At 47.6% G+C, this 18,603-nt stretch overlaps 1 protein-coding gene across 5 annotated transcripts in view; it reads left to right on the forward strand.

The window, feature by feature from the left end:
• The window catches only part of SPECC1 (sperm antigen with calponin homology and coiled-coil domains 1), a 170,022-nt gene that overhangs the window by 94,091 nt on the left and 57,328 nt on the right, over positions 1–18,603 (forward strand). For all 5 annotated transcript variants that reach the window (XM_040245875.1, XM_040245876.1, XM_040245878.1 and 2 more), the window contains 2 exons: positions 3,999–5,575; positions 16,118–16,325. In XM_040245875.1, the coding sequence (XP_040101809.1) occupies positions 3,999–5,575; positions 16,118–16,325 (1,785 nt within the window). The remainder of the gene's footprint in view (positions 1–3,998; positions 5,576–16,117; positions 16,326–18,603) is intronic.

An 18,603-nucleotide genomic window follows, 5' to 3' on the forward strand; every position in this document is an offset into this window, starting at 1 on the left:
CTGTGGTTTATGTCAGAGAGTGTTTTGCCTATGTTCTCCTCTAAGAGTTTTATAGTTTCTGGTCTTACATTTAGATCTTTAATCCATTTTGAGTTTATCTTTGTGTGCGGTGTTAGAAAGTGATCTAGCTTCATTCTTTTACAAGTGGTTGACCAGTTTTCCCAGCACCACTTGTTAAAGAGATTGTCTTTACTCCATTGTATATTCTTGCCTCCTTTGTCAAAGATAAGGTGTCCATATGTATGTGGATTTATCTCTGGGCTTTCTATTTTGTTCCATTGATCTATATGTCTGTCTTTGTGCCAATACCATACTGTCTTGATGACTGTGGCTTTGTAGTAGAGCCTGAAGTCAGGCAAATTGATTCCTCCAGTTCCATCCTTCTTTCTCAAGATTGCTTTGGCTATTCGTGGTATTATCTTATTTTTTTAAAGGTTATAAAGAGTTATAATACAGAATAACCTGGTAGTTTTAGATTTTTAGAGATAGAATGAGCGAGTCTGCTTGTGTTAGGAGACCAGGCAGGTGGCATGCAAATCTTGTGAATTGTGTGTCTCTGTAGAGCAGGACTCAAATCCTTGGTGAATAAACGAAAGGTTAATGGTTTACTTCGGAATGCCACCCTTTCTCTCTACCCGACACACATCACACAGAGCAGCCCCAGGAACAGATTCTTTGGGTAAGATGAGGAAATCAGAAAGAGACTGAAAATGTTTTATCTTCAGCTCATGAGAACCACTGCTTAAAACCTTATCAATAATTTAAATGACTGCACTGTTGTTTATTTTAAACATGCTTTTTGTTCTATGGAAAGGTTTTTTTCCCATCCCATTTTCTCTCTGTGTATTGTTATGATAGGGTTTTTCCCTCTTTTTTTTTTTTTAAGTTTTATTGGAGTATAGTTGCTTTACAGTGTTGTCAGTTTCTGCTGTACAGCAAACTGAATCAGCCACTTGTATACATACATCCTGTCTTTTTCAGATTTCCTTTGCACTTAGGTCACCACAGAGTAGTTTCTTGTGTTCCCTCTTTCTTACTTTATGGCATAAACATAACGTAAAAAAGAATCAGGAGAACTGCTCACTGTTGACCAGCTCAGCACTCCCTGTCCCGCGCGTCCTCTCCCCTCCTTGTGCGTGTGTCTGTGACACACACTTTGATGCACCTGTGAACAGCCACAAGATAATACAGTTTCTCCTCTGGTGTTGTGAAATGTAACATGTCAAACATGGTTTAAAAATATTATTGTATTAGGCAGAGCTTGCTTTTATTTTAACTTCTTGTAGCTGGACAGCCATCCTCGGCACAAATAAGCAGTGATCAGAAGAGGAAAGATGTAAGGGTGCCTGCCATGCCGGGCCCCGCCCATCAGCCTAGGCTCCAGCCACCCCAGCTGTCTCCCTGCTCAGCTTTCCTGGGCTGGGGAACCTGCCCAGGCTGGATGGCTCTGAGCTGACGCCTCTGAACTCAGTTCTTGAAGGAGACTGGGAGGAAGAACCCTTCTGGTTTATGACTTGGTAAGCTGGGGGACTGCCCCCCAACCCTGCCAGTGGCCGTGATGGAGTGTCTTGATGCAGAGGGGGGAGTAATACCACTTTAGTTTGGTCCAGTGGTGAATTTTAGCAGCACTCTCAACTTATGCTCAGCTAATGATAGTTTCTGAAAAGATGTGTCCAGAGATGGGAAGAGCCTTTTAAAGAAGATAAAGAGGCAAGTACATTGATCGTCAAGTGATGATGAAGCAGTGAGAACCAAAAAAAGAATAGATGTTATGAAAGTACAGCTGGATTGTGTGGTTTGTAATCTACAACTGGATGTAATTCATAAATGGACTTGGATTTGATGTAAACAAATTCCTAGTAGTTTAGATAAGGCATAAGTAGCACCCAAGCGGCAGACAGACTGAGACTGTCAGCAAGAGGAAGAAGCGAAGCTGCCGCTGCCACGATGCCCGAGGTGAGCTGCTGCTGTCCACATCATTATTCCCAGTCAACAGACAGCTGAAAGGAGCCTGGCTTCAGTGGCGTTGTCAGGAAGGCAGATGCCATGACAGTCAGTCCTGGATATTCAGGGTTGCATGTCCTCACTCTCAGTAGGTTGAAACTTTAATTATCCCCCAGTTTTCATTCCGGTCCTTGTCAAGGTTACTTCACTCCAGAAGACTGGTGTGACGGAAAGGTTTATTGCTTAGTGATTTCAGTCTTCACTTTACAAGGATATTTAAACACATCTTTTCTTCACTGAGCATTTATTGTGGTGTACCAGAGGCACCAGGACACAGCCATGCATCACACGTGGGTTACCATGCTCTTAGCTTTCCAGTAATTTAATTTGGAAAGTGAACTGAAGTCGCTCAGTTGTGTCCGACTCTTTGCAACCCCAAGGACTATCGCCTGCCAGACTCCTCTGTCCATGGGATTTTCCAGGCAAGAGTGCTGGAGTGGGTTGCCATTGCCTTCTCCAGGGGATCTTCCTGACCCAGGGATTGAACCCGGGTCTTCCGCATTGCGGGCAGACCCTTTACCCTCTGAGCTACCAGGGAAGCCTGGTAATTTGAAAAGGTTAACTTAAAAACCTGAATCTTATTCTATATGACTACGACAGCTTTGCCCTTATCATGTCAATGTTTTAGAGGCATCTGGCCGTCAGACGCTCAGCAGCGTCCACCGTCTGCCTCCACATCACCCCCTCGGATTCCGGGGCACTGGGAGACACAGTTGCTCATGACTTAGTGGCTGTCTTGACAGTGGGTTCAGAGCTGTTTCACCTCAGTGGTTCCTGCTTCTGCCTTGGCTGGCTGGGGCCTCTGCCAGACTGTGGATGTGTCCCTGCCCCCCACCCTCCCTACACAGCAGAGGCCTCCGGTCCACGGTCCGTTGCTGTGTAAGTTGCTGCAGTCGGCCTTGATTCATCACACATCTTTGAGTTTGTAAGACGTCCAGATTTTTCATTTTATACTTTAACCTCCAAGGTGGGTTTCATTTCTGGAGCATTTAGGAGATTGATGTCTGAGTTTTCACCTCTAGATTTTTTTTTTTTGACATTTTCCATAGTAAACAGTGTAAGTGAAAATTTAAAATGTAGTATAGGTGAAGGTTAAAAAATAACTGTGGTAGTATAGATGAAAATAAATTCCTTACCTTATATTTTCTATTGTAAGTTCTAAATTCTGTATCATTTCCACATTATATAAATCTGTTTGGCATTGAAAACTGTACTACAGATGAATAGGCTGGGCCCTCATCGTGTTGGTTCTTATTTCTTTGTGAATACAAATGAGCACAGTATTCCCGCTTAGTTAAAAACAATAGGTCATTGAATCAGATCAGCCTGTGCCTAGTACAATATTATTTGGGTCTTCTGATTTCTTCATGAAATTTGTTCAGTCAGAATGGGAATGATACATTTTTTGAGTGTTTATTTAAAAATTCACAGCGATCCTGTATTTTGCTTTGTTGCCAGAACTGTCAATTCAGTTGTATTATGTTTCAAGTTACGGAAAACCTAGTTTAAGGTGACTTACGGAAGGTGACTGCTGGCTTGTGCGGTTGGAGGGCCAGCCTCAGGTTGACTGACCCACAGCTCTGCAGCGCCAGAGCTTGGTTCCTTCTTTCTTCTCTGCATCCTCACCTTCCTCCTGCAATGATGGTTGCCAGCCGTCCCCAGACTCACCCGCGACCAGTATGTTTAGACGCTCACCCAGGAACCTCATCTGGTGTCTTGTTGACCTTGACTGTGGGGCTGGTGTGTGCTTTGAGCCAGCAGCCATTGCTGGGGACGGGGTGATGCAGAGTAGCTCAGCATGGCATCAGCTCTGCTGAAGCACAGGGCTGGGGACAGGGGTGCAGAAGCCCCAGTTGAAGCTGGGTAGGAACTTCAGGGAGGATGCCATGGAGGAAGAGTGGCAGCCATGCTGCCCACATGCCCTGAGAGCTGAAATTACTGGGTTTCCTTCATAAGAGTGCTCGCTTTGTTTCACTGGTCTCTTCTCTCTTCAGGGGCCGTGACAGCCACCAAGAGGACAGGCATTCCTGCCCCTCGAGACCTCGCCGTCACTGTCTCGAGAGACAGAACTGTGCCACGCGGTCCCTCCAACTCAAGGAAAGTGACAACCAGCCCCACCTCTTCCAGCACGCCCACCCCCACCAAGCATGTGCGGGCTGCTCCCCCAAGACCCCGGCCAGAGCATGAAGGTGCAGAGAAGGCTGTGCTCGAGTCCCAGGTCCGGGAGCTCTTGGCAGAAGCTAAAGAGAAAGACAGTGAGATCAACAAGCTCCGAAGTGAACTCAAGAAATGGATGGAGAAACGGACTCAGGACAGTGAAGGCGGGGATGCTTTGGACTCCAGTGTGGATGGAACATCAGTCTTGCCAGGTGACTCGGAACCTTTGATCCGAGCCCTTGAAGAGAAGAACAAGAGCTTCCAGAAAGAGCTCGCAGAGCTCGAGGAAGAAAACCGGGCCTTGAAAGAGAAACTGACTTATTTTGAGCACTCCCCAGATTCAGAGGGGGGAGCAAGTCACACCGGGGACAGCAGCTGCCCGACGTCCATAACTCAGGAGTCCAGCTTCGGGAGCCCGACGGGGAATGAGGTGTTGGGTGAAATTGATGCGTGCAGAAAAAACCCACATGAGGGTGCCCTGCGGACATCAGGCTCTTCCAGCAGTGATGTCACCAAGGCCTCCTTGTCCCCGGATGCCTCTGACTTCGAACACATCCCGGCAGACACCCTGGGGCCCCTGTCCCCTGCCGGGAGCCTTGTCAAGAGCTCCAAGTGCTCAGTAGCCGGCAGCTCCCCGAACACAGTGAGCGAGCTGTCCTTGGCGTCCCTGGCAGAGAAGATCCACAGGATGGAGGAGAACCAGCACAGCACGGCCGAGGAGCTGCAGGCCACACTGCAGGAGCTGTCTGACCAGCAGCAGATGGTGCAGGAGCTGACGGCTGAAAATGAGAAGCTGGCGGACGAGAAGACGCTCCTGGAAACGTCCTTCCGTCAGCACCGGGAGAGGGCGGAGCAGCTGAGTCAGGAGAATGAGAAGCTTATGACCCTCCTGCAGGAGCGTGTCAAGGGCGAGGAGCCTGGCTCCCAGGAAGGCAAGATCCTGGAGCTGGAGCAGAAGTGCACAGAGATCCTGGAGCAGGGCCGCTTCGAGCGCGAGAAGCTGCTGAGCATACAGCAGCAGCTGACGTGCCGCCTGCGCGCCATTGAGGAGGAGCACCGTGGTGCCCTGGAGCTGGTCCGGCACCTGCAGGAGGAGAACAGGGAGCTGACCACCCGCCTGGAACTGGAGCGGAACAGCGGCGGCCCCACAGCTGAGATCCCAGCAGCACATCAGCTTCCTGTGGAAGGGCTCCAGGTAGAGAACGGGTCTTTGCAGGCCTCCCTGGAGAATGAGGAGCAGAAAACTGGAGAGGCCAGCCCCCTGGGGCCCATGGCTGAGGGCTGCAACGTCCAGGAAATGCTGACTGTGGCTCGAGCCGAGAAGGACCAGCTGGAGCAGTCCTGCTCGGAGCTCAGGCAGGAGCTCCTGAAGGCCCATGGGGAGGTGAAGCGCGTTTCAGGCCTGCTGGCCAAGGTAAGGAGCTTTCTCTTCGCTGGGGTTTGCTCATCCTCGTCTGCTTGGTCCTTCTTGGCCTGAGAGGCACAGGGCACAGAGGACCAGGTACTCAATTACATTCACAATCTAGCACTCTAGCCTGAAGATCTGTCAAGAGTCCACACAGACCGGGCATACAGCAACGAGACACCCCAGTTTCTGGCTACAGTAGCGGAATGTGTCATGGGGATACAGTGAGTCTGATGATGCAGGAATAAAGAACATCGCAGATGCCAGTCCAGAGTCCAGTCCCCAGGGGAGCACCTAGAATAACATGGGTAAGGGAGGGTAGTGCAGGAGGACTGCCTGGAAGAGGTGACAGTAAGCCAAGTGTTGAAGAGTGAGTGATAGACATCCAGTTCCCTGGTTACCATGCTTTGGGCACCAAGGAACAGAAAACTAAAATCATCCTAAGTTTCCCCACCAAGTAATACAATTATATAACCACTATTTTGGCGTTTTCTTCCAGATGTACTAACGTATATGTGTATATGTTTATCTCACAAATTAAAAAATCATTCTATACATACTAACTTTTTAAAAATCTGATGTTTTGTGAGCACATTCTCATTGTTCACTATTCTTTGAAACATGATTTTGAAGGCCAGATAGTGTGCTGTTCTAGAAATATTTCCTAAGTACTTTACTGCTCACCTATTGTTGAAATTCATGTTTTTTTTTCCAGTCTTTTCATAGTGTAAGTCATTTTTTATCTCTCTCTGATTATTTCCTTAGGAAAAATTCCTAGACATTGACTCACTATGTCAAGAGTGTGACCATTTTAAAGACTTTGCATGCCTTGGCCAGATTGGCTGCCAGCAGCAAGACACAGGTGTAATCCCACCAATGGGGTGGGGGGTTCTGGACCCCTCGCTGACATTTGGTGCCTAGCTTTTGGGTCATTCAGATCTGGTCTCCGTTTCTTTTCCCCTCCCATTTCCACTCAGAAAGATCTTCCCCAACCCAAGATCAAGTAAATGATCACTATTTTCGTTTTTTAAAAATAATGCTTTAATCAGCCTGGACTTTGTTCTCTGGTAAAGATTGCTGGTAATTGTATAATATTCTGCCCATCCTCAGAGCAGAGCAGCAGGTATAGACAGATGGCTTCTGATTTCCCAATTCCTCTGAGCTCTGGGTCTGATTTTGGGGTCCCTTGCTGAGAGGGACTGAAAACATCCTCCCACCTCATTTCAGGGGCTGTCACTCTCCTGATACAAATTACACCCTGAACTCCCAGAGGGTTTGTCTCTCCTGCTTCATCTGCCTTAAGAATGGTCCATTGCAACCTGATTCTCTGGTTGTTAATGGTGTGGATGTCTTACAGGCTTTCTCTTCCTCTCATTTCTTCATCTTCAGCTGGGTTCGAGTATCTTCAGGCTTCCACCTTTTCTGACCTCCACCTTATAATTTTGCTGGCAGCTGACTGTGTGATCGTACAACCTGCCTGTGCACAGCTTCGTGGGCCCGGGGCGGGATGGGGCTCTCGTTTCCACAGAATCTTCAAGCCTTAGCCTCCCGCCACCGCACACATGCCTTCCCTAGCTGGCCAGCAGTGTGGAGTTGGACCACATCTTTGTTTTTCTAGATTATAATGCAGCCTAGGTCTACTTGTCAAGATTCTAGTCGTTTGGGATCTTGATTTCAAGCTGGAGAATTTTTATAAGTCTTGGAACCTAGAAGTTTTAAAAGAAGACACTGATTTTTCTCTTCCCCTGAGGTTGACAACGTGTAGGTAGAAATTCAGTTCTCCTGCAAAACTCACGCATTTCCTCCAGTGGAGTAAGGGGGTTGGTTGTAAAGAAGCACTTGCCTGAGTGGCCAAGGAAAATGAGAGGTAACACGATTATTGTATGACCAGCATTGTCACCAAGACAAAATGATTAGGGGAACAACTGGCCACAAATGGCCAGAGCAAAATTCAAGAGAAGATGTGGCAGGTCAGTGGCCCCACCACTATGACTGAAGACAGGACCCTACAGGGATGGAGAGACCTGGACCCTGGCTGAAATGACAGGTGGTCTGTGAGCATGACCAGCTGGTGCTTTAGACAGTGAGAGCAAACCTTGGTGTCAGGACCCCAGTCGGTGGATGTGCGCTCTGCTCCATAACCTGGAGTCTGGGGCTTGAGGCTGGTAGTGGGGTCCAGGCAGTGTAATATCACAGCTTAAGGCTGGCAGCTCTGCCAGCCCGCTGGAGGTGCAGGCAAGCATGGTGCTTTCAGCATCCGGTCCCCACGGTCCCTACAGTCCTGTGGGAGAACCTTCCCTGGGTACCCCCCTTATACCTGGGCAGGACTGAGTCACACCCAGTGACCTGGTGACCCTCCCTCAGGTCACCTTCCCTGAGACTGCAGGATCACAGCCTGATTCCTGAACAAGTTAGGGGTCTTAGTAAGAAGAGAAGGGGGAGTGGCCTCTGGGTAGGTGAGAGCGCCGTTGGCCACAGCCAGCAGGACTCCGCTTGGTCACTTCCCCACCCCATCTACTTTCCCCTCCAGCCCCTTCACTGCCCTCTGCCCCACTGCCAGGCCCAACCAGGCCCAGTTCTTGCCCTCAAGTATCTGAGGGACTGTGTCTGTCCCCCTGTCCCCCCAGCAGGTCCTGTCTGAAGCTTCAGGTCTCAACCTCGGTGTTCCTTTTTCAGAGACGCTGACCTACAGCTCCAGGAGGGCTGTGGACTTGTGGACCCAGGAGGCCACATCCTGGATGGGCTGGGACTTCTTGGCTAGCCCAGTGTCTTGATGGTGCTGAGTTGGGCCTGAGCTCCAGTCTCTTTCTTAAACTTGACTGCAGGACTGGTCTCTGAAGCCTCTGGCCACCCCAGCATTTGTCTCCTTGTTGAGACCTTGGAAGGCACCTCAGGGAGCATCACAGCCCCACCCCGAAGGTGTCCCAGAGGGCCTCAGAGAGATACAGATGTTTGCCCTCTTTGAGTTTTCGTCCCCATCTTTCTTTTTCCATAACAAACGTGTAAACTGAACTAGCATATTCCCTCCCCTTTGGCAGAGTAGCATTATAAAAAAGATAGTGCAGACGGAAGCTGACATAAATGAATCATGGCTCCATCAGAACAGGGGCAAGGATTCAGCAGAAGGGAATAACCAAGTTAGATGTAAAATAAACATAACAGAGACTTCCTTGGTGGTCCACTGGGTGAGAATCTGCCTGCCAGTGCAGGGGACACAGGTTTGATCCCTGGTCCAGGAAGATCTCACATGCCTTGGAGCAGCTGAGCCCTGACTCTAGGGCCTGAAAGTCACGACTACTGAAGCCCATGTACCCTAGAGCCTATGGTCTGCAACAAAAGAAGCCACTTCAATGAGAAGCCTGCATACCACAACTAGAGAGTAGCCCCCGCTTGCTGCAACTAAAGCCTGAGCAAAGCAACGAAGACCCAGCGCAGTCAAAAATAAATTTTTTTTTAAAACATCCGCTGTCCAATGCAGGGGATACGGGTTCAATACCTGATTGGGGAACTAAGGTCCCACATACCGAAGGGCAACTAAGTCCACATGCTACAACTAGAGAGAGCCCCTGAGCAACAGCAAAGACCCAGCACAGCCAAAATTTAAAAAATAAACACAGCAAGATAATGCATACTCACTCATGGTACAGTTACTTAAGCCATCACAGTATGTACAGTCTTAACATGTGACAAATAGCTATGAAAAGAAGAGAAGTGAAAAGCAAAGGAGAACAGGAAAGATATACCCATCTGAATGCAGAGTTCTAAAGAATAGCAACGAGAGATAAGAAAACCTTCCTCAGTGATCAGTGCAGAGAAATAAAGGTAAACAATAGATGGGAAAGACTTGCGATCTCTTCAAGAAAATTAGAGATATCAAGGAAACATTTCATGCAAAGATGGGCTCAATAAAGGACAGAAATGGTATGGACCTAACAGAAGCAGAAGATATTAAGAAGAGGTGGCAAGAAAACACAAAAGAACTGTACAAAAAAGATCTTCACGACCCAGATAATCACAGTGGTGTGATCACTCACCTAGAGCCAGACATCCTGGAATGTGAAGTCAAGTGGGCCTTCGGAAGCATCACTATGAACAAAGCTAATGGAGGTGATGGAATTCCAGTTGAGCTGTTTCAAATCCTAAAAGATGATGCTGTGAAAGTGCTGCACTCAATAGGCCAGCAAATTTGGAAAACTCAGCAGTAGCCACAGGACTGGATAAGGTCAGTTTTCATTCCAATCCCAAAGAAAGGCAATGCCAAAGAATGCTCAAACTACTGCACAATTGCACTCATCTCACACACTAGTAAAGTAATGCTCAAAATTCTCCAAGCCAGGCTTCAATAATATGTGAACCATGAACTTCCTGATGTTCAAGCTGGTTTTAGAAAAGGCAGAGGAACCAGAGATCAAATTGCCAACATCCGCTGGATCATTGAAAAACCAAGAGAGTTGTAGAAAAACATCTATTTCTGCCAAAACATCTATTTCTATGCCAAAGCCTTTGACTATGGATCACAATAAACTGTGGAAAATTCTGAAAGAGATGAGAATACCAGACCACCTGACCTGCCTCTTGAGAAATCTGTATGCAGGTCAGGAAGCAACATTTAGAACCAGACATGGAACAACAGACTGTTTCCAAATAGGAAAAGGTGTACATCAAGTCTGTATATTGTCACCCTGCTTATTTAACTTATATGCAGAGTACATCATGAGAAACGCTGGGCTGAAAGAAGCACAAGCTGGAATCAAGATTGCTGGGAGAAATATCAGTCACCTCAGATATGCAGATGACACCACCCTTATGGCAGAAAGTGAAGAAGAACTAAAGAGCCTCTTGATGAAAGTGAAAGAGGAAAGAGAAAGAATTGGCTTAAAGCTCAACATTCAGAAAACGAAGATCATGGCATCTGGCCCCATCACTTCATGGGAAATAGATGGGAAAACAGTGGAAACAGTGTCAGACTTTATTTTGGGGGCTCCAAAATCACTGCAGATGGTGACTGCAGCCATGAAATTAAAAGATCCTTACTCCTTGGCAGGAAAGTTATGACCAATCTAGATAGCATATTCAAAAGCAGAGACATTACTTTGCCAACAAAGGTCTGTATAGTCAAGGCTATCGTTTCTCCAGTATTCGTGTCAAAAATAAAATTTTTTTTAAAAACATCCACTGTCCAATGCAGGGAATACGGGTTCAATACCTGATTGGGGAACTAAGGTCCCACATACTGAAGGGCAACTAAGTCCACATGCTGCAACTAGAGAGAGAGAGTGAGAGTTGGACTATAAAGAAAGCTGAGTGCTGAAGAATTGATGCTTTTGAACTGTGATGTTGGAGAAGACTCTTGAGAGTCCCTTGGACTACAAGGAGATCTACTAGTAGATGAACTACTAGTTCATCCTAAAGGAGATCAGTCCTGGGTGTTCACTGGAAGGACTGATGTTAAAGCTGAAACTCCAATACTTTGGCCACCTGATGCGAAGAGCTGACTCATTTGAAAAGACCCTGATGTTGGGAAAGATTGAAGGCAGGAGAAGAAGGGGACAACAGAGGACGAGATTGCTGGATGGCATCACCGACTCGATGGACATGAGTTTGGGTAAACTCCGGGAGTTGTTGATGGACAGGGAGGCCTGGCGTGCTGCAGTTCATGGGGTTGCAAAGAGTCGGACACAACTGAGTGACTGAACTGAACTGAACACTTGACTTCTTTTGTGTGTTAAGCATCCGGTAAATGCTTGTTGAGTAAATTGAACGAAGGAATGAATGTCAGAGAAACTTGCAGTGAATTAGGAGAGAAAGGCTGCTAAAATTATATCAGTATGTTAAATAAAAGTTTATCATATTTTAATCATAACAACTACTATTCTAGTGCTTTATATGTACCAGACATTCTTGGTGCCTTTATGTCATTTAATCTCACTTAATTGTCATAATTTTAGGGTATAAATACTGTTTTTATGTAGTTTTTTTTCCGTTGACCCATCTCAGGGTTTGTTGAGGAAACTGAGGCAGGGAATGGTTAAGTTACTAGACTTTGTTCATTAACTAATGAAGGCCAGAGGCTGACCCCAGAACACTTCTTGGTTGTTTGTTTGTTTGTTTTTGAAGAGGCAAATTTTGTTGGACTTACTTTTCATCACCCTGTTTGCAGTTTTTTTGTTTGTTTGTTTGTTTTTTTACTGTACTATGCAGTGTACAGGAATCTTAGTTCCCTGACTGGGGATCTAACCTGTGCCCCCTGTGGTGGAAGCACAGAGTCTTAACCACTGGACCACTAGGGAAGTCCCAGAATGGTTATTCTTCATTCCTGATTTATGCTGCTTCCTGGTTACATGAAAATAAAGAAGAGAGAGAAAACCATCTAAAGCAGTCACATGGGCTTGAATACACAGCAGTCTTACTGCCAGAGCCTTTAGGTTTGATAGAGAGCAACCTGCCACATCTAGATGAACTAGGAAAGATGTCTGGCTTGTCTAGAGTAGAGAAATTCACAGCGAAAACCCAAGTCATCAAGACACATTCTCTTGTTTGATTTAGAACCTGAATCTTGAGGGGAGTCTGGGTTCACCAGATGTGTTGGTGGGGCAGGACAGCAGGAATGTCATGGAAAGACAATTGTAAGTTCTCACCCATCAAAGAAGTAACCAGTGGTTTGCAGTTTCTGGAGTGCACGGCAGCTGCTTACAGTTGGGCTGGAGGAGACCCTGTCAAGAGCTTTGAATTGTGCTCTCAAGCCAGTGGGAGCTTCTGGAGAATTTTTTCACTACCAGCTTTAGTGACATTGAATTCATTTAAAGTGTACAGGTAAGTGGTTTTTAGTATATCCACAGAGTTGTGCAGCCATCACCACAATCAGTTTTAGAACATTTTTATCATCTTGTACCCACAAGAAAGGGGTTCCCAGGTGGCTCAGTGGTAAAGAAAACACCTGCCAATGCAGGAGACTCAGGTTTGATCCCTGATTCAGGAAGATGCCCTGGAGAAGGAAATGGCAACCCACCCCAGTATTCTTGCCTGGAAGATTCCATGGACAGAGGAATCTGGCAGGCTACAGTCCATGCAGGGTCTGTTCCTGGAGACAGGCGAATGACGATACCATTCCTCAGATTCAGTGTCTGACCAGCCAGAGGAAAGTCAGTGACCTTGTTGAGATCCCAGCCCCTGTCAGCTCAGGCCAGCCCTGCAGGACAGTCCCTCCCAAGTGGTCTCTGCTGCCCCCTGCCTTTAGTGCTTGTCTGAGCATCGGGACCAGCTTAAAGCAACCCCTCTCTGGGGAGAACTGGGGCTGCAACCCCTCTCTGGGGAGAACTGGGGCTCCCAGGAATTATTTGACTAATTTGTGATACAGTTCTGCATGCCCCATTTCTAGAGAAAGTTGACTTTTGAAGAGGAGATGTGCTTGATATGCGTGAGTGATTTTTGTCTTTAAAGGGAAGCCTTGGAAACCACGTTGCTGCATGTCAGTTCTGTTCTTGAACCAGTTGAGCTGGACCCTGGTGACCTGGCCCAGGGAACGAAGAGCCAGGGGTGCAGGGGTCAGCCAGCACCCAGTAGTTGTCAAGGGCAGGTGCTGGGCTGAGCTGCTGGCCGAGCTGCTCTTTTCTAATGATCTAATGTCTCTCTCCATTAGTTACTCTGTGGGATAAGTCTAAAAATACCTCCCCAGCCCCTACTGGAAGCGTGATAAAGCTACTTTTTTTTTTTTTAATAAAAGAGCTTTCCAGAGTACATTGCTAAACTTGAGAGAATATTCCAAAATCAAGAAGGAAGAATGTTGTGCACTGACTGATCTGTACATTTACCCACTCAGCCATGCATGGCACCCAGCACAGGCCCTCCCGTACCTGCACCTGTGCTCACGACCCCAACATGAAGGATGTAACGGAGGCTAGAGCTCCTGAGAGGCTGATAGCCTGAGCTGCACATGGAGACCCCTGAGTCCTCAGTCATTCCTCACCTGCTCACATCCTCTTGTTTTAGTCCCAGTCAAGCAAAGGACATATTTCTAGACCCCAGGGGAGTGGCCCTTAACCTGAGGGTCTGTGAGGCGGAGCCTGGTTGCTCTGCAGAAAGCCAGGATCTTCAGGAGGCAAGGCCCACAGGTTCCTCCTGTGGCTGCTTGTTAAAGGCTGTCAGATGCCAGCCTTCCAGGAGCTAAAATGCAGTGGCTTTTTCTCCTTAAGAGTTGTCTATCTTCTGTTTATTAAAGTAGCTATCCTAGGACATAAGACTTTTGGTCTTTTCCATGTGTTGTAATTTTCTTGAACTTACATACTCGGAGACAGAAAGCAGTTAGGAAAGAATAGCTACTGTTGTGTGCTTACCTGTACCAGGCATAGTGATAAACTAAGTATTAAGTTCCATTTAATTGTTCAGATAAGGACACCAGGGCAGGGAGATGGATGGATACAGGGCTCAGTCTGGTAGAACTGACATTTACACACAGCAGTCTGGTCCAGGCCTGTGGCCCCACCCCCTAGTGCCGCTCCTGCCCCTTTCCCCTCCCCAACACAGGCACTTGCTCATTTTCTCCCTCAGTCCCTTCCTTCCTTATCCTTGATCAAAACCTCCCAATTGACAAACAGTACACAGCTTCCCTGGTGGTTCAGTGGGAAAGAATCAGCCTGGCAGTGAAGGGGACGAAGGATCAGTCCCTGGCCCCGGAAGATCCCACATGCCTTGGGGAAACTAAGCCCGTTCACCACAATTACTGAGCCTGTGCTCCAGAGCCCAGAAACCGCAACTACTGAGCCCACATGCCACAGCTACTGAAGCCCCCTCACCCTAGAGCTCGTGCTCTGCAACGAGAGGGAAGCCACTGCGATGAGAAGCCCTTGCACTGCAACCAGAGAGTAGCCCCTGCTTGCTGCAACTAGAGAAAAGCCTGCACAGCAGTGAAGGCCCAGTCCAGCCAAAAATGAAATAATTAATAAAACTGTAAAAAATAAGAATGTTATACCCAGAGTAGATATTTTAATAAAATGCAGTACTGTTCTCAAATACCCACAGATTCTGCACATGAAATGCAATTGGGGAAAAAAAATTGTATTTGGAGACTTCCCCTTCCAAATCTGGGAAGAAACCTACTAGGTGTCAAGCTTACATAACCTGCTAAATATACAGCTATTAATAACGACTGTAGAACCAGGATACAGCTTAAAATAGTAAAGTGATTTGTGTATTCAGGCAGTAGGATATTATGCAGTATTTAAAGTAATGACCTAGGGAATTCCCTGGCAGTCCAGTGCTTAGCACTCAACGCTTTCACTGCCAGGGGCCTAGGTTCAATTCCTAGTTGAGGAACTAACAGCCCACAAACATCATGGTGCATTAAAAAATAATAATAATAAAGCTTTTCTTTTTTAAAAAAAGTACTGACTAGAACATTGTGTATCATGAATATATCTCAAAAACATAGTTGAAAGCAAGTTACAGAAGTGTAATCAACACAGTATATACAGGACACAAAATAATAATACAGGACGAGAGCATCTTACATAAGATACAATGCAGTATATCATACAGTGCCCTGCAGAAGCCTAAGATAGTGTGATATCATTTGTGTAAAAGTTTTGGAGCATCCAGAACAACACTGTGTGTTGTCATGGGCACATCCGCACACAGTAAACGTGGGAAACTCTTCAAGGAACAACCACATGCCAATTTCTGGACACTCTCTGGTGTGGGAGGAAGGGTGAGGCTTTAACAAATCTTGTTAGGGTAAAAGAAGATTTAGCAAACATGACAAAAATTAATAGTTGGCTTGCCCGTTTTGGCACACAGTTATCTTGTCCCCTTTGGTGCTTTTCTGTGTGTTGAGAACGTTACTGATTAAACTTGAACAGGTAAAGTGAGTATGTTGTGCATGTATCTGTGTCTGTGTGCACATTTCTGCTGTGGCTGTCCCATTAGTGTTCCTCTAGCCCCAGGTACTTGACAGAGGTTTGGGGCATGTCGCGGGGGTTAGCTTTCTGGCTTCCCAGCAGAGGGCGCTGCTCCATTGTGGCTGTGAGGCGAGTGGCCGCTGTCTTGGGACAGCTCCAAGGAAGGGGCAGCAAAGAGGGGTACTTCAGCAGGTGCAGCTTTCTTTAGGGGCTTCTCAGGTGGCGCTAGTGGTAAAGATCCTTCCTGCCAATGCAGGAGACATGAGAGACTCAGATTTGATCCCTGGATTGGGAAAATCCCCTGGAGAACGAAATGGCAACCCACTCTAGTATTCTTGCCTGGGAAGTTTCATGGACAGAATGAACCTGGCGGGCCACTGTCCGTGGGGTCACAAAACAGTTGTACTCGACTTAGCAACTGAACAACAACAACAAGGTTTCTTTGACGCCACAGGAAGGGGCCCAGAATCCATCCATTTGGCTACTGACATCCATCATGCTTCTCTGCCTTGGCTGTTTTTGAGGCCCAGAACACAGAGACGGTGCTGGGCACACACGTGCCCAAGGTTTCCTTTGCTGTTGCATCAGTGGCCCCAGCGTGGACATGGGGGGAGCTCTTTCCTGTTCAAGTGACCGTGGCATCTTGCTTTCTTTCTAGGTGGAAAAGGATTACTCTTACCTAAAGGAGATCTGCGATCACCAGGCAGAGCAGCTGAGCAGAACCAGCCTGAAGCTACAAGAGAAAGCATCAGAGAGTGATGCAGAGATCAAAGACATGAAGGAGACCATATTCGAGCTGGAGGACCAGGTGGAGCAGCATCGCGCCGTCAAGTTGCACAACAACCAGCTCATCAGTGAGCTGGAAAGTAAGTGGACCCAAGTCCCTTGTGGGCATGGGTCAGGACGGAGGTGGGGACACTGGGTGCCAGATCTTCCTTCTGAGCGCACTGTGGTCTCCCAAGAAGAAAGGCCAGTAGAAGAGACAGAATCACTGGTCTCTTGAACTGGGCCACAGAACAGCTGATGAAGAAAGGCTGTTGGTCGTGGGTGGAGCGTGTGGGGCGTTAGGCACACATGGCAGGTGCCAACAGGTGTTACCGTTGGGATCTGCCAGGTAGAAGGATGGGGGCCGGGGGTCGGCCTCAGGAGAAAACAGCCCCAGCATGGGTCCCCTGGATAGTAGGATCAGCTGGCTTTGAGACATCGGCCACGTGTTCCTGAAGAGGCGCTTGTGTGTGGCTTATTTAGGAACCAGTTGCTACCTCTGAGTAGGGAGGGATGTTTTTCAGAGATTAGGTAAACACTGCCTGCTTTGTCCAAATAAGCCTTATCAAATGATCCCATCTAATGTGTTTTCCTTTAGTAACAAAAGACTTAGTGTGCAAGCTTTTATCAGCACCTGCCTTGCTGAACATAGCACAGTTGGTGGGCTGAAAGGTTCCCCAGTGAGTACAGTTCCTCCAAACTATTCTTGGAACTCTTACTGGTGGTGAATCTACCTGCTTGTCAAAACTTTCTTGTAAACCCCATCCCCCTACCCCCACCCCCCTGCCCAAATCAACACGGTGCTGCCATAGCTGCTGGCACCCTGCAGACGAGGAAAAAGTCTGAGTCTCCCAGAGGGCCTCCCCAGCTTGGGTGGGACAAGGTGACCCCGCCTTCCTGTTTCAGCCTGGACCATCCACAGGCGTCTTTCACAGCTGATTCAGTGCCATGTGTTTTGCATTTTAGTGCTTGGATGTTGTGATGCCTCTGTTTAAAATGGGCCCCCAGGGACTTCCCTGGTGGTCCAGTAGTTAAGGCAGGGGACGTAGGTTTGAGTCCCGGTCAGGGAAGATCCCACATGACATGGAGCAACTAAATCTGTACGCCACAACCACTGAGTCTGTACTCTAGAGCCCGTGCACCCCCACAACAAGAGACGCCACTGTAGTGAGAAGCCTTCGCTTCACAACAAATTAAAACGGCCCCAAGTGTAGTTCTGAAATCCCATCCACTGTCCCTGGTGCAGGAGAGCCGGGGCACATCACGTGCAAGAAATCCAAGCCACGGGGGAGCTTCATGCCAACCAGAAATGCAGTGCTCTCATGTGGACCAAACCTCCAGAGACCAGGAGGGGACCTTCCCAGTCTGCCCCCGAGTCACTTGGGAAAGTGCTGAGTAGAGCAGATGGGAAAGTAGTGACATTGGTAGATTCATGAAATTTAAAAAAGAACCAAAACATTGAACAGTGTGGTTGTGAACCCAAATCAAAGAAACGTGTGGTCAGATTCCCAGGAAGATGTGAAGCTCTCTCATCCAGCGCTGGTACCCACAGGAGGGAGGTTCCAGCCCGGCACATGAGGCAGTTCTGAGTGCCCCAGGCTGCAGAAGTGTCTTTCAGATACCTGCCAAATGTTACATGGGAGAAGGATGCTGTGAGTGAGCAGGTTCCAGAACCCATGGGACGGGCTTTTTTTCCACAAAGATATTGACCAGCGAGCCAGTTTAATGCAAACAGCATTAAACTTTGATGAAAACATTGGGATCAGAGGCTCAAGGGAGCATAACCCGTCTTTGCTCCCGGAGCTGATCCTCTGTGCCTGGCAGCTGTCTGTACCTGCCTGGACCATAGATACCCCGAGACCCTGTCTCCCTGGGAGACCAGATTCCATGGGTCAGGGTCTGGATCTTGAACATCTGTGCTTCTGAAAAGTTTCCCCAGGTGATTTCAGAGTTTTAGCTGTGAGTCAGTTCCAGACTCTGGAAGCTGGTCTAAATATCACAATAGTAATAACCATCCATTCCTGCTGTTACTCAGAACCCCACCCTCGGGAAGGCTGAAGAGGGAGGGAACACATGTACACTTGTATCTGATTCACATTGTTGTACGGTGGAAACTGACACAGCATTGTAAAGTAGCTATCCTCCAGTTAAATAAATTTAAAGAAAAGCTGTTCTTCCACATCACAGCAGAAGTTCAGGTTGCTGTGCTGCTTCCAGGCATTCAGCGTGTGAGTGTGAGCGACTGTTAGCTCTCTTCCCATAGCGCTGTGAGTTTGTGCAGCCTATCTCTGAGGCTAAACCCTAACCTCACATCACTTACGTTCCTACTCATCCTGTTTCTCTTGGAGGAACCCTCTGCCTCTGGCTCCTGTGCTCTGG

Source organism: Oryx dammah, unplaced genomic scaffold, assembly GCF_014754425.2.
Source record: "Oryx dammah isolate SB20612 unplaced genomic scaffold, SCBI_Odam_1.1 HiC_scaffold_8, whole genome shotgun sequence".
Classification (NCBI taxonomy): Eukaryota; Metazoa; Chordata; class Mammalia; order Artiodactyla; family Bovidae; genus Oryx; species Oryx dammah.